The sequence below is a fragment of the Sycon ciliatum genome, chromosome 1, assembly GCF_964019385.1.
Source record: "Sycon ciliatum chromosome 1, ocSycCili1.1, whole genome shotgun sequence".
Lineage (NCBI taxonomy): Eukaryota > Metazoa > Porifera > Calcarea > Leucosolenida > Sycettidae > Sycon > Sycon ciliatum.
The window spans coordinates 25,745,673-25,762,204 of record NC_088643.1 but is presented as its reverse complement, the minus strand read 5'-3'; the positions used below and the strand labels follow the sequence as shown (position 1 = coordinate 25,762,204).

General features: G+C 46.5%; 2 protein-coding genes across 2 annotated transcripts; both read right to left on the bottom strand.

Moving 5' to 3' along the window:
- Nucleotides 1–4,374: 4,374 nt before the first annotated feature.
- On the bottom strand, nt 4,375–8,604 carry LOC135820181 (uncharacterized). Its single transcript, XM_065333496.1, has 4 exons — nt 8,377–8,604; nt 7,673–7,773; nt 6,785–7,119; nt 4,375–5,263 (listed from the first exon to the last, which is right to left on the bottom strand). Exons 1-4 carry the CDS (start codon nt 8,547–8,549, stop codon nt 5,168–5,170), a joined length of 705 nt encoding a protein of 234 aa, XP_065189568.1. The 5' UTR covers nt 8,550–8,604; the 3' UTR covers nt 4,375–5,167.
- Nucleotides 8,605–11,630: 3,026 nt separating this feature from the next.
- Nucleotides 11,631–16,423, bottom strand: LOC135820227 (uncharacterized). Its single transcript, XM_065333546.1, has 5 exons — nt 15,481–16,423; nt 14,899–15,047; nt 14,467–14,603; nt 13,980–14,074; nt 11,631–12,742 (listed from the first exon to the last, which is right to left on the bottom strand). Exons 1-5 carry the CDS (start codon nt 16,003–16,005, stop codon nt 12,611–12,613), a joined length of 1,038 nt encoding a protein of 345 aa, XP_065189618.1. The 5' UTR covers nt 16,006–16,423; the 3' UTR covers nt 11,631–12,610.
- Between the last annotated feature and the right edge of the window lie 109 nt (nt 16,424–16,532).

Here is a 16,532-nt window from a genome sequence, read left to right as displayed (position 1 = left end):
GAGCGGGCACCTACAATGAATGTGTTAGAGTGTTGGCTGTAGACCATGGTAGACTGTATAGTAGCAGAGTGTAGTGTTGGAAAAGCCACCACTCACCAGACGTGACTCAGGCGTAGATCTGCATGCATACAGTGCAGCTAGCTCGGTCACGTCAGCGAGGCGCTCATACGTAAATCATGGTAAATCGTAATGACTTCGTCGATGTACACTTGCTAATGTTAGCAGAGCACAATCATGTAGATCTACCAAAATGGGTCACTCCAAGAGTGTGGATTGTACATACTCGTACAGTCTGTATCGGCTATAGCGTACCCTTTTGATTTCCGTGATTTTATCACTATAACCGATGCATCACTATATGCGATACGATCGATTTTTTTCGATCAACACATGAAAGGCAAGGAAATACTTCCAGCATGGCGTTTTGACAAATGAGCATGCTGCATACTTGACAGTGCCCGCATTTCCATAAAAAAATTCTGTTATGTACATGTACATGTGTCACTATCAAAATAAGCAACGTAATAATAATAATAATAATTCGCGGGATTCGCGTTGGCATCGCTTGAATGTTCAGAAACACACAAACTAGCCTTCGCTTCCGCAGGCCACCACTATGCCTATGCCTTGCACACCTGAGTGGCGAATGCAGACCTCACAAGTGAGTCAGGGGAGAGTAGGTGAGTCTCTCAACCAATCGGGCGTGTAACGGCCCATAACCCTGTAAACTGCATCCTTGTTACCCTCACTCCGAGCTGTGAGTACCCAGTTGACCGTGGGTGACGTGAAGAAAGTAAAAAAATAGGGCCTTTGATATTATTGCAACATGTATTTTAAAGTTATCACTATAGCCGATAATAATATAGTGTGTTATGCATGTTTTGATTCTTTGTTGCCATCATAATATCCGATATATCATTACATCCGATAATATTGGTTATAGTGATATTTGTACTGGATAAAATACGTTTTGCTTTTGATATTTCGTACCAATATCACTGTAGCCGATATATTCTTATATCCGGTCACTCTATAGCCGATACAGACTGTACTAGTTGTTGTATGTATAATTATAGTGCTCTTAATTATTTTTTATGCTCACAAGCCATGATCAAGTACAGTCATGTACGTATGTAGTAGAACGAGTTTGTTGAAGTAGTTACCCTGGTTACTGTAGAACGGGTGATTTTAGCGACGTAAAAACCCTAGCGAATTTAGCGATCGACTCATTTTCGCTAAAGTTTCGAGTCGCTAATCTGTTGAGACATAGTAGTACACTGGTGATCCGTGAGTAAAATCGCTGAAAATCGCTAAAATAAAACGTCGCTAACCGGTTGACAATGGGAAAACGCTAAAATTAATAGTCGCTAAAATTACCCGTTCTACAGTACTTGAGAGCGGTTTTATTCACAACACCAATTGGGCCAATCGCGTGAAACCATGAAGTAAGAGTCAAAGCAAAAAGACAACCCAAATTCGGAAATAAATAGAACACTCAATTGAAATGTAAGATTGAACACAAAAGCTTCACAGGAAATCGGTAGGGGTGAAACGGTTACCCTTTAAGGTAACAAACGGGTATCTGGCTTAACGGGCGGGTTATCGGGTACCCTTTATCCGCCATACTTTTTCCAAAAACGTTGCATTTGCTTGGGATTGTAAGCGCAACATGTCTTTTGCAGGCATTCTGATAGGAGAGCGATTTTCGGGCAACAATTGCTACAGTAGCCTTCCGGATTTCACGCCAGGAGGATATGCGAAGTCATACAAGTACACTACACCGCGACAAGCACAGTGTGCACAATCACTGCGCTACATGCTAACAGTCGAAATTGTCGTAGCTACAATGGATACCGTGATATGTAGCAGGATTGAACGAGGAAAAACACACTCAAAACTGTGCACTTAACTGTACAACTGTACAAGCAAGCTTCTAATACTGTACCCTACAATCCTACACGACTATCGGGTACTCGTTTGCTAACGGATCAGCAGCTAAACAGACGGGTACCCGGGTTACCCGGATCACCCCTTTCACCCCTAGAAATCGGTACCTAGATTGCCTATACCGGCATTAAAAGGCGAAGCCGTGACAAGCCTCTACGTTATAGATTGTTACAATTAGAAGGGGTTAGTAGCACCAAGAGTATAATAATAACCTCCTTTGGGCTTATATACTCTTGCTAGCACATGTCTACATTGCAGTAAATAGGATATCGCACTGAGCGATAAGCTTTCACCCTGCACGAGTGTCTACCCGTAGATGTACATGAGTGTCGTCGGGGGATCGCTTCGAGCCCGACACATAGAAAACTATAATTATGATCATGGTACAGGCCAAAACCAGTTGTTCCGAGTAGGGGATCAAGTCCGACAAAATAGACAGGAATTCTTTCCCTACCTAAAGGCAGGATGTTATGAAGCTGCATGAGCATAATTATACTGTATTTATACATGTACAAAATACATGCCAGGAATTGTGAGGCAGGACGTCGAGGGCGAGTGCCATGACCTTTGGTGCAGTAAATCCACATCCGATTAGCCCAAATTTCATTTGCCGTGATGTGGCAGAAAATAAATACTACCGGTAAATTGCACATCCGATTGGTCTACTTCGAAGTACATTTCATTTGCCGTGATGTGGCAGGATACAGTCCTGGCCAGTGAAATTCAACCTCCCCACGTTTGAGTGCACAGTTTAGTGCCAGTCATGTGAATAGGGCGGTGTAGCAGTACTAGCTGCACCCCGGTCACACTATCTTATTCATGAGGTCAAACTTCACTGGCCAGAACTTTACATATTATGGCATTTTACGAGTCGCTTATACCCAGGGTCAGCCGATTACAATGGCACTGAACTGGACCAAGGCACATGGAGCAGCCACTATCAAGCCAAGAGAATCGACAGGATGCATCAAAAACCAAAAACAACGAAAAGGGATACAGCACCGAAGCTCCCAGGACATCAACTGTTCTCTAAAAATATGACTATACAGTAACACGGTATCCCCATAGCATAAAGTAGTATAGTTACACACAGTGGCAAGTCAGACCCCCACTGTATCCCCATAGCATAAAGTAGTACAGTTACACACAGTGGCAAGTCAGACCCCCACTGTATCCCCATAGCATAAAGTAGTACAGTTACACACAGTGGCAAGTCAGACCCCCACTGTATCCCCATAGCATAAAGTAGTACAGTTACACACAGTCGCAAGTCAGACCCCCACTGTATCCCCATAGCATAAAGTAGTACAGTTACACACAGTCGCAAGTCAGACCCCCACTGTATCCCCATAGCATAAAGTAGTACAGTTACACACAGTGGCAAGTCAGACCCCCACTGTATCCCCATAGCATAAAGTAGTACAGTTACACACAGTCGCAAGTCAGACCCCCACTGTATCCCCATAGCATAAAGTAGTACAGTTACACACAGTCGCAAGTCAGACCCCCACTGTATCCCCATAGCATAAAGTAGTACAGTTACACACAGTGGCAAGTCAGACCCCCACTGTATCCCCATAGCATAAAGTAGTACAGTTACACACAGTCGCAAGTCAGACCCCCACTGTATCCCCATAGCATAAAGTAGTACAGTTACACACAGTCGCAAGTCAGACCCCCACTGTATCCCCATAGCATAAAGTAGTACAGTTACACACAGTGGCAAGTCAGACCCCCACTGTATCCCCATAGCATAAAGTAGTACAGTTACACACAGTGGCAAGTCAGACCCCCACTGTATCCCCATAGCATAAAGTAGTACAGTTACACACAGTCGGAAGTCAGACCCCCACTGTATCCCCATAGCATAAAGTAGTACAGTTACACACAGTCGCAAGTCAGACCCCCACTGTATCCCCATAGCATAAAGTAGTACAGTTACACACAGTCGCAAGTCAGACCCCCACTGTATCCCCATAGCATAAAGTAGTACAGTTACACACAGTGGCAAGTCAGACCCCCACTGTATCCCCATAGCATAAAGTAGTACAGTTACACACAGTGGCAAGTCAGACCCCCACTGTATCCCCATAGCATAAAGTAGTACAGTTACACACAGTCGCAAGTCAGACCCCCACTGTATCCCCATAGCATAAAGTAGTACAGTTACACACAGTCGCAAGTCAGACCCCCACTGTATCCCCATAGCATAAAGTAGTACAGTTACACACAGTCGCAAGTCAGACCCCCACTGTATCCCCATAGCATAAAGTAGTACAGTTACACACAGTCGGAAGTCAGACCCCCAGTTGCAATGATTGTGCACCCTGTTTCCGGCAAAGTCCTGACCCAAAGGGCCAAAACACTGGCTTTGCCCCTTTCCATTGGAGCACACTAGCAGTGCACAGACTTGTTTGCACCATGTAGTAGGAATTTACTACTCCCTGGTTTCCACTGCATTAGTCTTTGGCCCAGGGGTGCAGCAAACAACTTCTTCTAGAATAGAAATTCAAAATAGATCGTCAAACGAGGCTACATACATGAGTCCAGCACCGTGAATTCCCTGGCTGCAGAGTAACCAGGATCGTGGCTTGTGAATTATTCCCTGGCGGCCAGGTGACTGGGGTGGTGTGCCACATGAGATCAAGAACTGTCCGTGTGAATAAATCCAGGCACAAGTGCACGCCGTCCCGCTGGCTTAAAGCACAGTTATGTACAGACAAAGAAGTGGAGCTCTATAAATAAAAGTCAACAACAACGAGAAGGTGCCAGATTCACCTGCGCTTGCTGCTGCGGCTCCTGCTGCAGTATGTCCATCAGCATTGCCAGGCGGACTGGGTGGCAACATCAGTCAAGCACGTCGAACAAACTTGCTCAGAAGCTTGCTGTATTGCCGGCACATGAACTCTGCACTCCCTCTTCAGCTGCAGCAGGCGATAGCGCTGCCAAATGTCACACATATTACCAGCAGGTAGACCTAAACGCATGAGCCAAGACAGGCCAGACCACAGTGCCATCGGCTGACTTGTTGACTTGAGGCAATGATGAGCCGCGGTAGCAAGCTAGGACATGTAGGTGATCTGGATTAAGATAAGACTTCTCCCCATGAACCAGCAGCTGTGAGTAAAATCAGGCCACAGCAAAGCCAGTGTTTCCTCATAGGAACCACGAAGTGGGCACTATAACGCATGGCACTGATACATTCAGCTCAAGTGCGCTACTACGCTGCCTTGGTTCGGCGCCACACTGTCATCTTTCGATCGCCGCGCTTTTCCTCCACTTGCTCGGCATACTTGGCTCTCCACTTCTTGGCAAACTGTGCAATACCAAGCAAATTAAACACAGACGCAAACGTACAGTTACTAGGACTGGAATGAATATACTTCTAAACGATGCAACATCTCACGGGATGAGGATTCTGAGGGTGTGTGTGAGCGCACGTAACGTTACGTGCTCCTGCACAGATGCGATTCAGAGTGGCAACAGACCATTAATCACGACAGTAGCACGCCGCAGCATTGCTAAATTTTATGCCACGCTCATCTCGACAACTCAAGTACTCTCCAGTACAAATCAATATCCTAAAACTGTCGCTCCTGGACGGAAAAGGCAGCAGCACATTCACATGAAGATCAAAATAATTATATTATACGCATGTATTGCAGTAGAGTAGTACCGTAAAGTATCGCGCAAGATCGCACCATTTCGCGAAAGTGTCCACCTTCATTTTACAGCCAGGGAAAGGAAAATCGTATGGCAGAGTCCAACTTAGTTTGTACGGTGTGAGAACCTTAGACTTAGTGTATGAAGGTCACGCTTAGCGGCTTAGCGTGTTAATGCGCGGAGCTCGCATTAGGTCCAAAGGTACAACAAGTAGTCAGTACGGATTGACTGCACAAAGTGTAATGTGTGTATAAGTAAGAGTACATAACCCACCTCCAGAGTGTGCTACGCCTGATCCAGCTCTGCATAGGGTCTTGGTCGAGCGGAATCGGATTTTTGCGTCATTATACCGTACAGACCTGATGGGACCCGGGGAGTCGAGGGGACTCTCGGATCAAAAACAACGGTGCCCTGCCTTGAGACCGGCATTGCGCTGGTGTGGAGCGTGCGCGTGACATCAGAAGATCCGACTATACTCGACCAAGACTTTATGCAGAGCTGGGTCAGGCATTGCACACTCTAGGGGGGGGGGGGGTATGTACTCTAGAGAAAGGTTTGTGTGGCATGACCTACAGAGACAGGACACCACCCCAAAACACAACCACAAAAAGGAGGTGGTGGCGGGGGGCTCTTGAGATACTTAACGGCTGTGTCCATTTTCACGAACTTTTCACACTGCTTTCTCTGTAACAACGTACATTTTTGCCCCACTCATTCCCCACCCATTCAGACTATTAGGCATACATACATGAAGCCGTTGACGCCTGTCTGCTTCAAGCAGATATGTGTATACTTTAAAAGTTACTACACGGTACACCAGTGGAGCAAGGCCAGTTCGTTGCAACTCTGAATTCCATGCTCAGTGCAATCATCGGGCAAAACTGAGCACTCCCACTCGGACTAGCAACTATCTAGCCTTGTTCCTTGCTCCATTGTTGTACTGTGCACTATGCTCTGCCTCCGCAGCATTCGGGCACTGTGAGCACACTGGTTGCATCCTCCGGTACTAACGCTACTACACACGTACTTAGTAGTAGAATCCCAACACCAATACAATCACAAAAAAAGACATGAACAAGTATATGATGGGGGTCACCGCCATAACCACTTCTGTGGACAGCTCAGACATCAAGGACATGTACAAACACATGATGGGGAGTGACACCAATCTTACCGTGTCCGTTGACAGCTCTGAGCCGATTAGTAACTCCTGGCAGCACCGCTGGAACGCGGTGAGCTTTGCCTCGTCGCCCAGGGCGCGGCGAATCTCCGGTGTTAGCAGGATGCGTGCTTTGGAGCCGGTGGATGACAGCGGCGACAGTGCATGCCCCAATGCCTGGCCAACAAACTGCCTGTTGATGAACAGGGCATACTCGACGAGCGGCACTTGCGTGAAGTCAACCTGACAGTCTGATTGATAGTCACTGACCGGCGTGATGTTCCAGCTGTGGTCCCCAAATGCTCGGTTCAGACGCCGCTTGCATTCATCCACAGATGGCAGTAGTTCTCCTACAGCATCCAGAGCACCACAAGTGACAACGGACAGATCCACATGACAATCGTATGGATGAAAGGACGCTGCCGAGATTCTCAGGCAAATGCGTGAGCTGGCCTAACAGTCGTTTCCAGTAGTGTACACATTACAGCTTCCACCATCAAACATTACCTATTCTCCTCCTGAGCAAAGGCGGGAACAATATCATGCTTGGGAGATAACCTGTCTCACAGGTGACTTAGGGAAACACCCATACTAGTTACTAAAGTTGGGCTCGGTGAAATCAACCTAAACTGCATACACGTATTTGACGCCCTTAACTTGTACGGCCCTGGAAGTGGTACAAAAGCTGCTGGACGTACACATAAGTACAGTGATGTCAACGGAACTAGTCCAGCGCGTCAGTTTCGCATTTCGGGTCGGATTTCAGTGAGCGAAACTGCATAAGCTCCTTGTGTACACATCTCTTAAACATGTGTGTTCTTCAAGGTTGCTAGCTCACAGAAACACGCTGTCATGACATGTCAATGTGTGCATGTGTGAAGACAAACACACACAATCACTCACCACTGGGCAAAAGGTCAATGCTTGTTGGCGACAACGGATCGGTCAGGACAGCTTCTGCTTCAGTGCTCACTTTCAAGCCTTCTAAACCTAAAGACATGAAGCTAAACAAACGTGTGCAGGAACACACAAACGCACGCACAAACACACCACACACACGCACACATACACACATGCACACATACACACACAACCAGGCAGACACACCTGTTGACTCACTACTTCTGGAGCATAGTGGTGGAAACAGAAACGCCACTCCAGGGCTGGATTTTTGCTGCTTAGTGTAAAAGGAATACATGTAGCTACTTGTTTTCTCTGTGCTGGTTTTACAATGAATTGAATGCAAATACATTAGGATGCCGATTGTCCGAACGGCAATTAGATGGTATGAAAAACTCCTTGTGCACTGAATTGAAGGGACAACATGACTTTTATCCTTTTCCCCACCCTCAGCACCATAGCACCGGTGGTACGCTGGGTAAACGATAGCAGGGTGTCGTCATGGTCTATGTGCATTAGAGGGGCTGGAGTGTGTCGTATTCCTGTGCCACAGCCAGCTAGAGTGGGAAATGATATTCTCAGTTGATTTTCTCCGGCGACTTTCTCATCGCCATTTTAGAGAATTACACAGAATGATTTAATTTGTGCACATGCACCCAATACAATCAGATAGAGGTGGTTTAAACTTCTAATATAGAAGTAGTTACCTAAATGCTCCACCATAGTAGGCAGGTATTGCCTCGTTCTCACGCGGCATGCATTCCACATCCTCTTCTTTGATCAGGCTCGATGCTACCATTTTCGAGGCATACTGACGGTGGAGGACAGTCCTGCACGCCGGCAAGAGGCGCCGGACACCTGAAGTGCAATACGCTGACATACTACCCAACCAAATTATTGTCGGTTTTCAAAAAATCAGTCCACTTCTTGAAGTTCTTCCTTGACTTGCTTTCGTGAACTTTTTCTTTTCTTTTTCCTCTTTTGGCGAAAATATTCATTTTGCTAGAACCTGGTTCTCTGACGTCATCCCGAACACAAAAATAAAAAAAATATAAACAGGACGTGTACGTGTGACACAATAGAGAGGTTTCGACCCGCGTGATTTGTGCTCTTACGTGAACGTCAATTTTTTGCGTCGACGCGAGCTCAGAAAGACCTTTCGTTTCACGTTGCTTGTGAAGCACGTCGTTTCGCTGACGACAGGAGTGAAAACTGGGGGCGAAAACTTCAAAAAGTGAAAAAAGTGATTTTTGGTGAGGCCAAAGTACAGTCGCACAAATAATATTTATAGCTAGTTTAGGCAAAATCGACAAATCGAGTCAATAATCCCAACCTGATAGCAAGGCTAAATTTGCAAAAACTCGCGTCACGTCGAACGTGAGTTGACCTCAGCTCACGTCATGAACGGGAGTTTCGACGCCAAAATTTGCCACACCGACGTGAAATTTCACGGTGTAGTGCAGAACAACGTGAAGCGAAACCTCTCAAATTTGACGTGAAATTGCGCGTCACGTCGGAAATAACGTGCATCTAGCTAGCTTAAACTGGGAAGTGCATCGATTTTTCGAGTAGGGTCCAGAAGGAAGACAATTTGATATCGGTTCGAATGCCATATCTCTCGTTTCCATACGATTAGCCAAACTTGCCAAATCGCCAATTGTATGCTCACGTTGCCATAGCGACCAGCGGAGTGATGACGTACGAAAGGCTTAGCTCCTCCACAGAGAAGGTCGATCACTGCATAAATTTTAGGGGCCGTCCGTAAATATCGATGTTTTTTTAGAGACGATATTGGTGCTTCTCTGCCTTGACCCCCCTCCCTCCCCCCAGAAGACGCACATGTACATCTAGATCATGGAATCAATATTTTTGGATGCTCATGAAGTGCCCAGGATGTTGAGGGTCCGGTGTAGGCGTGAAAATCCCGCCGCACTCACGCAATAGCTGCATCGCCTGGGGGGAGCGAACCGGGTTGGCGCTGCAGTGCTCACAGCCATCGTGTACTGGTGTAGACAAAGCGGCTACGCTCGGGCTTGAATTTTTTCAAATCCTTGTTCAGACAGTGAAGACTGGAAACTCTTGTGGAGTTCGTCCGTGTTTGTTCGCACTGCCTCTATGTCTTGAAAAAGGTCTCCTGCAGGCATCGTTCGGCCGATTTCCACAATCAATAGCTCATTCTTTTGCTCTTGAAATTCGCCATGGGCGTACAGCTTCCAATTTTTGATTTTGTTCTCGTGTCGCGAGTTTTAGCTCCGCGAACGGAAGCTGGTTTCACATTTCTTGTATAGCCATTTAGACGTCCGCGTGCAGGGATCGGCGAAACTTCAGATATTTACATCGATATTTTTCTGATGCTCGAAAAGACGCACATGGCTCAAACCCCCTCCCCCCCAGACGCACCAATATCGTCTCTAAAAAAACATCGATATTTACGGACGGCCCCTTAATTGGTCATTTTCAATTGTCTTATTGTATTCACGATGTGAAAGAAGTGCTGTGTTCAATGCTGTTAGTGCCGTGAACTATTTGTCGCCCTTCTCATGCATTTCCCTAGGCTGACTGTGCCTAGGAAATGGTTTCCTCCAGGACAAGATGCTTGGAAATCGCCGTCTCTCCTGAGACATTTTCAGCAAACTTTCAAACCTACTACATTATTTCATTCGTCAATCTCCACCACCCGTCGTCTCCCCTGGCTTCAGAAGATGTTACGAGAGATAGGAAAGTCGCCAGGAAGCATCACAATCATCTTCAGGAAGTGGAAAGAGCAAACGGCATGGTCCTTGGTTGGGGGAAATGCTGAACGTCTGATTTGTCCCAACCAAGATTTCAGCATTTTGTTCGTCACTATTTTCGCTTGTCTGCTGGTGTCTCCGCGCTCCAGCTTTCTCCTGTCGGTGTCACGTCCCAGTGCACAACCGAGAGGACTACTAACAAACAGTTCACTGCACTTACGGCATTGAACACAGCCCTTCTTTCACTTCGTGAATACAATAAACCAATTGAAAATGACCAAATTCTGCAGTGATCGACCTTCTCTGTGGTGGAGCTAAGCCTTTCGTACGTCATCACTGCGCTGGTCGCTATGGCAACGTGAGTATACAATTGGCGATTTGGCAAGTTTGGCTTATCGTATGGAAGCGAGAGATATGCCATTCGAACCGATATCAAATTGTCTTTCTTCTGGACCATACTCGAAAAATCGATGCACTTCCCCTTTAACCTCTCTATTGTGTTTTGTTGCTCAGTGAGTCAGCCTGATCATGATCAGCAGCTGCAGGCTAGGCTAGGCACTGTATACTACCAAGACTACATAACCCAGGTTATCAAGAGTACACCGGTACGCGGTTATGTACTCTTGCTACTAATAATAGTAGTGTAGGCTACACTCAGCCTCAGCTCACTGACTCAGTGTATATTTTGTAGGTGCGCAGATGCAGACGTCATGACGTCAGTGGCCTGGAAGTAACGTGGAAGCTTCGCTGATCTAGCTGACCACAGTCTACTCTGTCTCCTTGCCCACAAAAAGGCCACATTTTCATTTTCATGTACAAGTACGTACTATTAGTAGTCCTCTCTCTCCATCGGTTGAAGTTTTGGCAGTCTTGCTCTGAGTCTGTAACAATACTGCTCAACAAAAGTACAAGCAAGAGTGCAGAGTGGCACTGTTTGTCTGGAGCATTGCAGCTCCTACTCTCATAATCATCATGATGCTGCACCACAGTACCAAGAGTTCATAACCCCCATGGTTATGAACTCTTGACAGTACCCATGCAGTCCTATTCACGGCACCTGATGTCTGTGACCAGTGACAGTGTGGGTGTAATCAAGTGTACACAAGACATATGCGAGCCATGTACTCTTTGTCAACCAGCCATAATCAATACAAATCTGAAAAGATCGTCTTCACTTCAGTCCCTGGAGCTGGGAATTCTGACAGCCGCTAGCCTACACTCCGTAATAGTCAATCGCCACTGACCCAATCTGATTCAAAAACGAGACTGAGAAACAACACAGTGATGCTTTGCTAAGCTCGGTTCAAATTGACTAATGGTCGTCTAAGTTGTCTAGGATAAAAAAGTAGATCGAAAATAGCAGCGGCCGGGATATTGCTGTTGAAATAGAAAATAATAAAAACAAGGATGAGGTCAGCGATGATGAGAATTCATTCGTCAGTGATAGGATAGTACGTGTAGCACATGAAGACACAACAAACACACACTGACAATGGTGTTGCTTTTGGGAAATGAAAGTGACTGATTTGGTGTTACAAAAAAAACAAAAACAGTGACAGTTCCAGTGGGTAAAAGTCAACAAGAAAATCATTCGGAAGATAAAGCTGCTCAATGTCCACGTCTAGAAATGTCCGCTGAGTCGTTACAGGAAAAGAGGAGGACAAGGTACAACTAGTCTATCCCGCCTACAGCGACAATGTAGCAAATTCACAAAAATATGAGCCTTTCTAGTTTCTACATGCATGAGTACATCGGTTTTGCACAATGTGCACAGTACACAGTACACAGTACACAGTACACAGTACACAGTACACAGTACACAGTACATGTACAGTTACTACGCGCACTGGTCACCAGGACCACAATAGTACAACTAGCAAGCCGTGCCTATCTCAGAGGATCTATTTCTAATAGCGGTACAGGCACATGCAGTACGCAATCCAATGCAACCCTGCACACTGCAACCCTGCACAAGAAGCACTGTAGTTTTCAGAGCAAGTCACTGGGACACGGGAATAGACACAGGAGCACATTCTAAACACCCATGTGTGCATCCCAAGGAAGCCTGGCACATCAGAGTAGGGTCATCGCCATCTGGATTTCCAGTATGATCCAAGGTCTTCACAATAACAGTTTTTAGCACTGCATGGTCAACGTCGGTCGTCACTGTGCCTTGCACAACACTACACCTAGCAGAGGGTTCCACTGATTACACGGTCTCCAGAACATCGAGGGAGTAGACGGGCTTTCCTGCTGCCAGGTATTCGGCCCAGTACAGCGGCTCTCGGCTCCTCAGCCGCAGCCCGCTCTTCATTTCTGCGAGGCTGACCCACGCTGCACCCTGACCAAGTGAAGAAACCACACAGAGAGAACCAAACAACAACAACAACAACAACAACAAACAAACAACAACAACAACAACAAACAACAACAACAACAACAACAACAACAACAACAACAACTACAACAACAGAGTTGCAGGTAATGTCCACCACTACAGACAGGCTTGGATATAAGATAGACGGTGATCAATAACACCGGATCAAACAAGGTAGCGTACTGGACAGCATATTATTCTGTCCAGTACGCCAAGATCAAATACATGTAGAGCAATATCATACACGTGTACATAGGGTATAAGGAAGTCCCTTGCTTGCCAGCTGGAGTGCTATTCTTCCCAGCTTAGCCGTATTACGCAACATTTACCCAAGTGGCATACCGGTATGCGGAGCTCGTAACGCAGACAGGGGATAATGGGCAAGCCTTTCAGCCAAGTGATTGCACGCCCTGTAAAGTACAACCCCATGAACTTCATCATCCCACTTTAAATACCCTCATGCTGAGCATGCAAGAGAGACCATGGTCATATTAGCTACCAGGCAATAGGGCTTGAAAGTGCTACGTCACAGCATAGCAACAATTTCAAAAATTCAAAAATTGGATCCACTTGGATCCAGTTTTTGTATGGATCCAAGCACATTTCAAGCCGTCTTACTCTCAGCAAGGTGATGTAACCAGTGAAACTGACTGATTTGGCTACTGGGGGCGGGGTTACAACTGGTGGCGAAGTAAAAGTAACCCCTGCATACGACATGAGTGGGTTGCTATGCACCCACATACTGAGGCAATAGCAAAGTCACACCTTAGTGGATCCAAAATAGAAATCTGATGTCAACTTAGTACTCCCTGGCCGTTTTTGGCGTCATCACTTTCAAGCCCTATACGGGACTCTCCCCTCGTAACATAGAAGTGACTGGGGGTTTCTCATAAACTTTCCCGGAAATGCAGGTAGCGACCCTAGGCTTCAAAGGCTTACAGAAATGGGTCCGGAAACGAAAGATGGAACTCAGGGTAGTAGCCAGGACGTTTGCCCAAGCCGGTCGTCAACAAAGTGCAAAATGCTCTGTTCAAGAGGCAGAATATTGATCACATGGTCAGGTTCAAGATTGGCCGATGGCAGGCCAACCCAGCCGACAGTTTTATCGTGTGGGCCAGTGCCGGCTACCTAGAATTGTTGACAGGTTCGCAGGGAATGCGGGGGAAAGTACATGCAAGAAACAAGGTAGATGATCTCTTACCGCACTCTCGAAATCAGGCACAGTTTTCTCTTCCACATTGGCATGCGCTGGCTTTGCGAGAAACACAGCTCTAAGACGGACGAATGGATTCTTATCTGTAGGAAAAGCACATCAGAATGAGCACATGCCTATGGCAATCCATCAAAAGTTACGAAACTACTATTGCAAGGTCCGTTTGGGACACGGGCCCATAAAGAACTAGTGTATGAAGTGCACAAACTGCACCAGCCTACTCAAACATGCCTTGAACAAGGAGTCGGTGTGCTCTGATCAGAGTTCCGTCCTCTTTCTTTTCGAGAACTACTGTGACTGCCTGCCTGGATCCTCGGCTTCCGAAACGCTTGTTGACTGTAAATGATCTTCTTTTTCCCCCCGAATATATGGCCAGCAGCTATGACCAAAGCCAACGGGTTGAAAAACATGTTGAACAAAACTGACCACAATAGGCATTCGCACTTCAATACACGCAACAGAGTAGAAAAATTACCAGATCTATGCGGGAGAAACTCCATTTTGAGAAGGCCGGTGATTTCGATCTCCACACCTCCCTCTTCCAGAGTCTCACGCTTAGCACCACTTATCAAGCCTTCACCCGGGTTTAATCGGCCACCAGGAACCCAGAATCTGGAGAAAAAAAGAATATCAAAGGTGAAGAAATGAAATCCACCTGCCGAGACTCTGGCAGAGGAGACAAAGTGCATGAGTGTTTGGACGGACAATTTCAGACTGGGAGGCAGTGTGTGAGCCACGACTCTAACAGCTTCCTAAAAGAACACGCATAGTGACTTACAGAGCACAGCAAGGTACTACCATCCCCACCATCACCACCACCACCACCACCATCACCACCACCACCAGCATCCACACATGACTTCTTCGGACTTGTGAACAGGTGTGTACTTCGTACTACAGTACTTACCCACAACTAGTAAACTCCTGCACTAGCAGGAACTTGCCATCATCACGCTGACAGACGACCAAGCCAAAGGAGTACAACGAGATATCGGAGTGGAACTCGTTGTCCAGCTCGCCACGCGCAACAGGACCATGAAAGTTACGAATGTGCACCTGAAAGCCACCGACAACAAGAAGATGCGGCCAGAGGCAACACAATATAAACCGCTACACTACTTGCACATGGTATGAGGAGCTCTGCAAAGACTTCGCCGTCTTCGATGGGTACAAGATGAGTTGATGAGATGACAGTGAGACCTTGTTTAATGAAAAGCACACGTTTGTTCTTAACAATACAATAGTGGTAAGGAGACCTCTGTGACAGCGTGTAGCTTTGCAGCTGAGAGGGCTTGTGTGCGCAGACATGTACTTGCAAGTATTTACCGCCATTTCTCCAGGTTTGTCTTTACCACCATATTATTCAACTATAAATAATGATGTAACGAACTGGGACTTGCACGAAAAAACAAGTTGGATAAAGTATTCCAGTGTCTTTCCCTCAAACCAGTGAATAAGTATTCCAGTCTTTTCCTTATTCACATATTACCTGTATGTTCTGGCTTGGTTGCATCCGGCATATAGGACACAGAGTAGTTTGATTTGGCTCATTGATATGATACATAGGACAATGGGTCCACAAGCCATCCTCGTCAAGGCCACCTTTCTGGCAGTACGGACATTTGTACACCTGTGCTCTCTTGCTAGGCTGCAGCGTGCCGTGTATGATATCCGCCGCTTTCCGCACGGCTGAGCTGGACCACGATGTCATCGCTCCACCGCTATCCGCCACAGCAATGCGGGCTGCAGCATTGCGCCCAATCTTGTCACCGTACACACAAATGAACATCTTCTTGTTCGCCTTGTGCAGGTTCTGGACCAGGTCTGTCACATTGGCCACGTCTCGGCCACTGCCGTCAATCACTGCCATTTCGGTATTCTCCGCTAACGACATCATGGATAATATCCCCTCGGTCTCCACGGTGGTGGTGCATAGCTTGCTGGTCTGCAGCTCATCGAGAAGAGACTTGTCCGATGACAGTACTAGGCATACTGGCTTGGCCTCCGATGCCATAGCTAGAGGCAGCAATGCACTAGAAGAAAAGTGTGGTCGTGTGCAAATGATGTGCAATGCAGCCGACTGTGCTTGTGACACTACGAGGGTCTTTGTCAACTTCCCTACAGCATGTGCTTAGCGTCTTGCAATCAAAGCTGAAAGTACACGAGCTGCTTTTTATCAATACACATAGACATTCATAATTATAATTTATAGTTCAAGCAGGGCAACGCAGGACCGGTCAATAACGTCGTAATCAGTCGAATTCTGTTCCACCTCTGGTAATTCCAACTACTTCACAGCTGCTCCTGAAACTGAACTCTACCGTCTTGATCCAAATGAAGAAAGACAGGACTACATAAAGCACCTATTCCAGCTCCAACTCTCAACACGACTACATGTCATGTACACGATTGTATACAAACAATTGTCTTTGTCCAGTTTTTTGGTCATTCCCAACATGTTCCCGATCCCGGGCGATCCCAGTTCCGGGTTCCTCGAAAAATCAAAAATATCGGCTTGCGATGACATCATGATGGCAGCAT

Bases quoted from the DNA above. Each gene is read 5' to 3' on its own strand.
- LOC135820181 (XM_065333496.1), bottom strand. From the start codon at position 8,549: ATGTCAGCGTATTGCACTTCAGGTGTCCGGCGCCTCTTGCCGGCGTGC. The intron at 7,774-8,376 runs GTAACTACTTCT...ACGTTTGTTTAG, and splicing joins TACTATGGTGGAGCATTTAG to CTTCATGTCTTTAGGTTTAG. The intron at 5,264-6,784 runs GTAAGATTGGTG...GGTATTGCACAG, and splicing joins CAGAGCTGTCAACGGACACG to TTTGCCAAGAAGTGGAGAGC.
- LOC135820227 (XM_065333546.1), bottom strand. From the start codon at position 16,005: ATGGCATCGGAGGCCAAGCCAGTATGCCTAGTACTGTCATCGGACAAG. The intron at 14,075-14,466 runs GTAATTTTTCTA...CTTTTCCTACAG, and splicing joins GTTTCTCCCGCATAGATCTG to ATAAGAATCCATTCGTCCGT. The intron at 12,743-13,979 runs GTAAGAGATCAT...TCACTTGGTCAG, and splicing joins TGCCTGATTTCGAGAGTGCG to GGTGCAGCGTGGGTCAGCCT.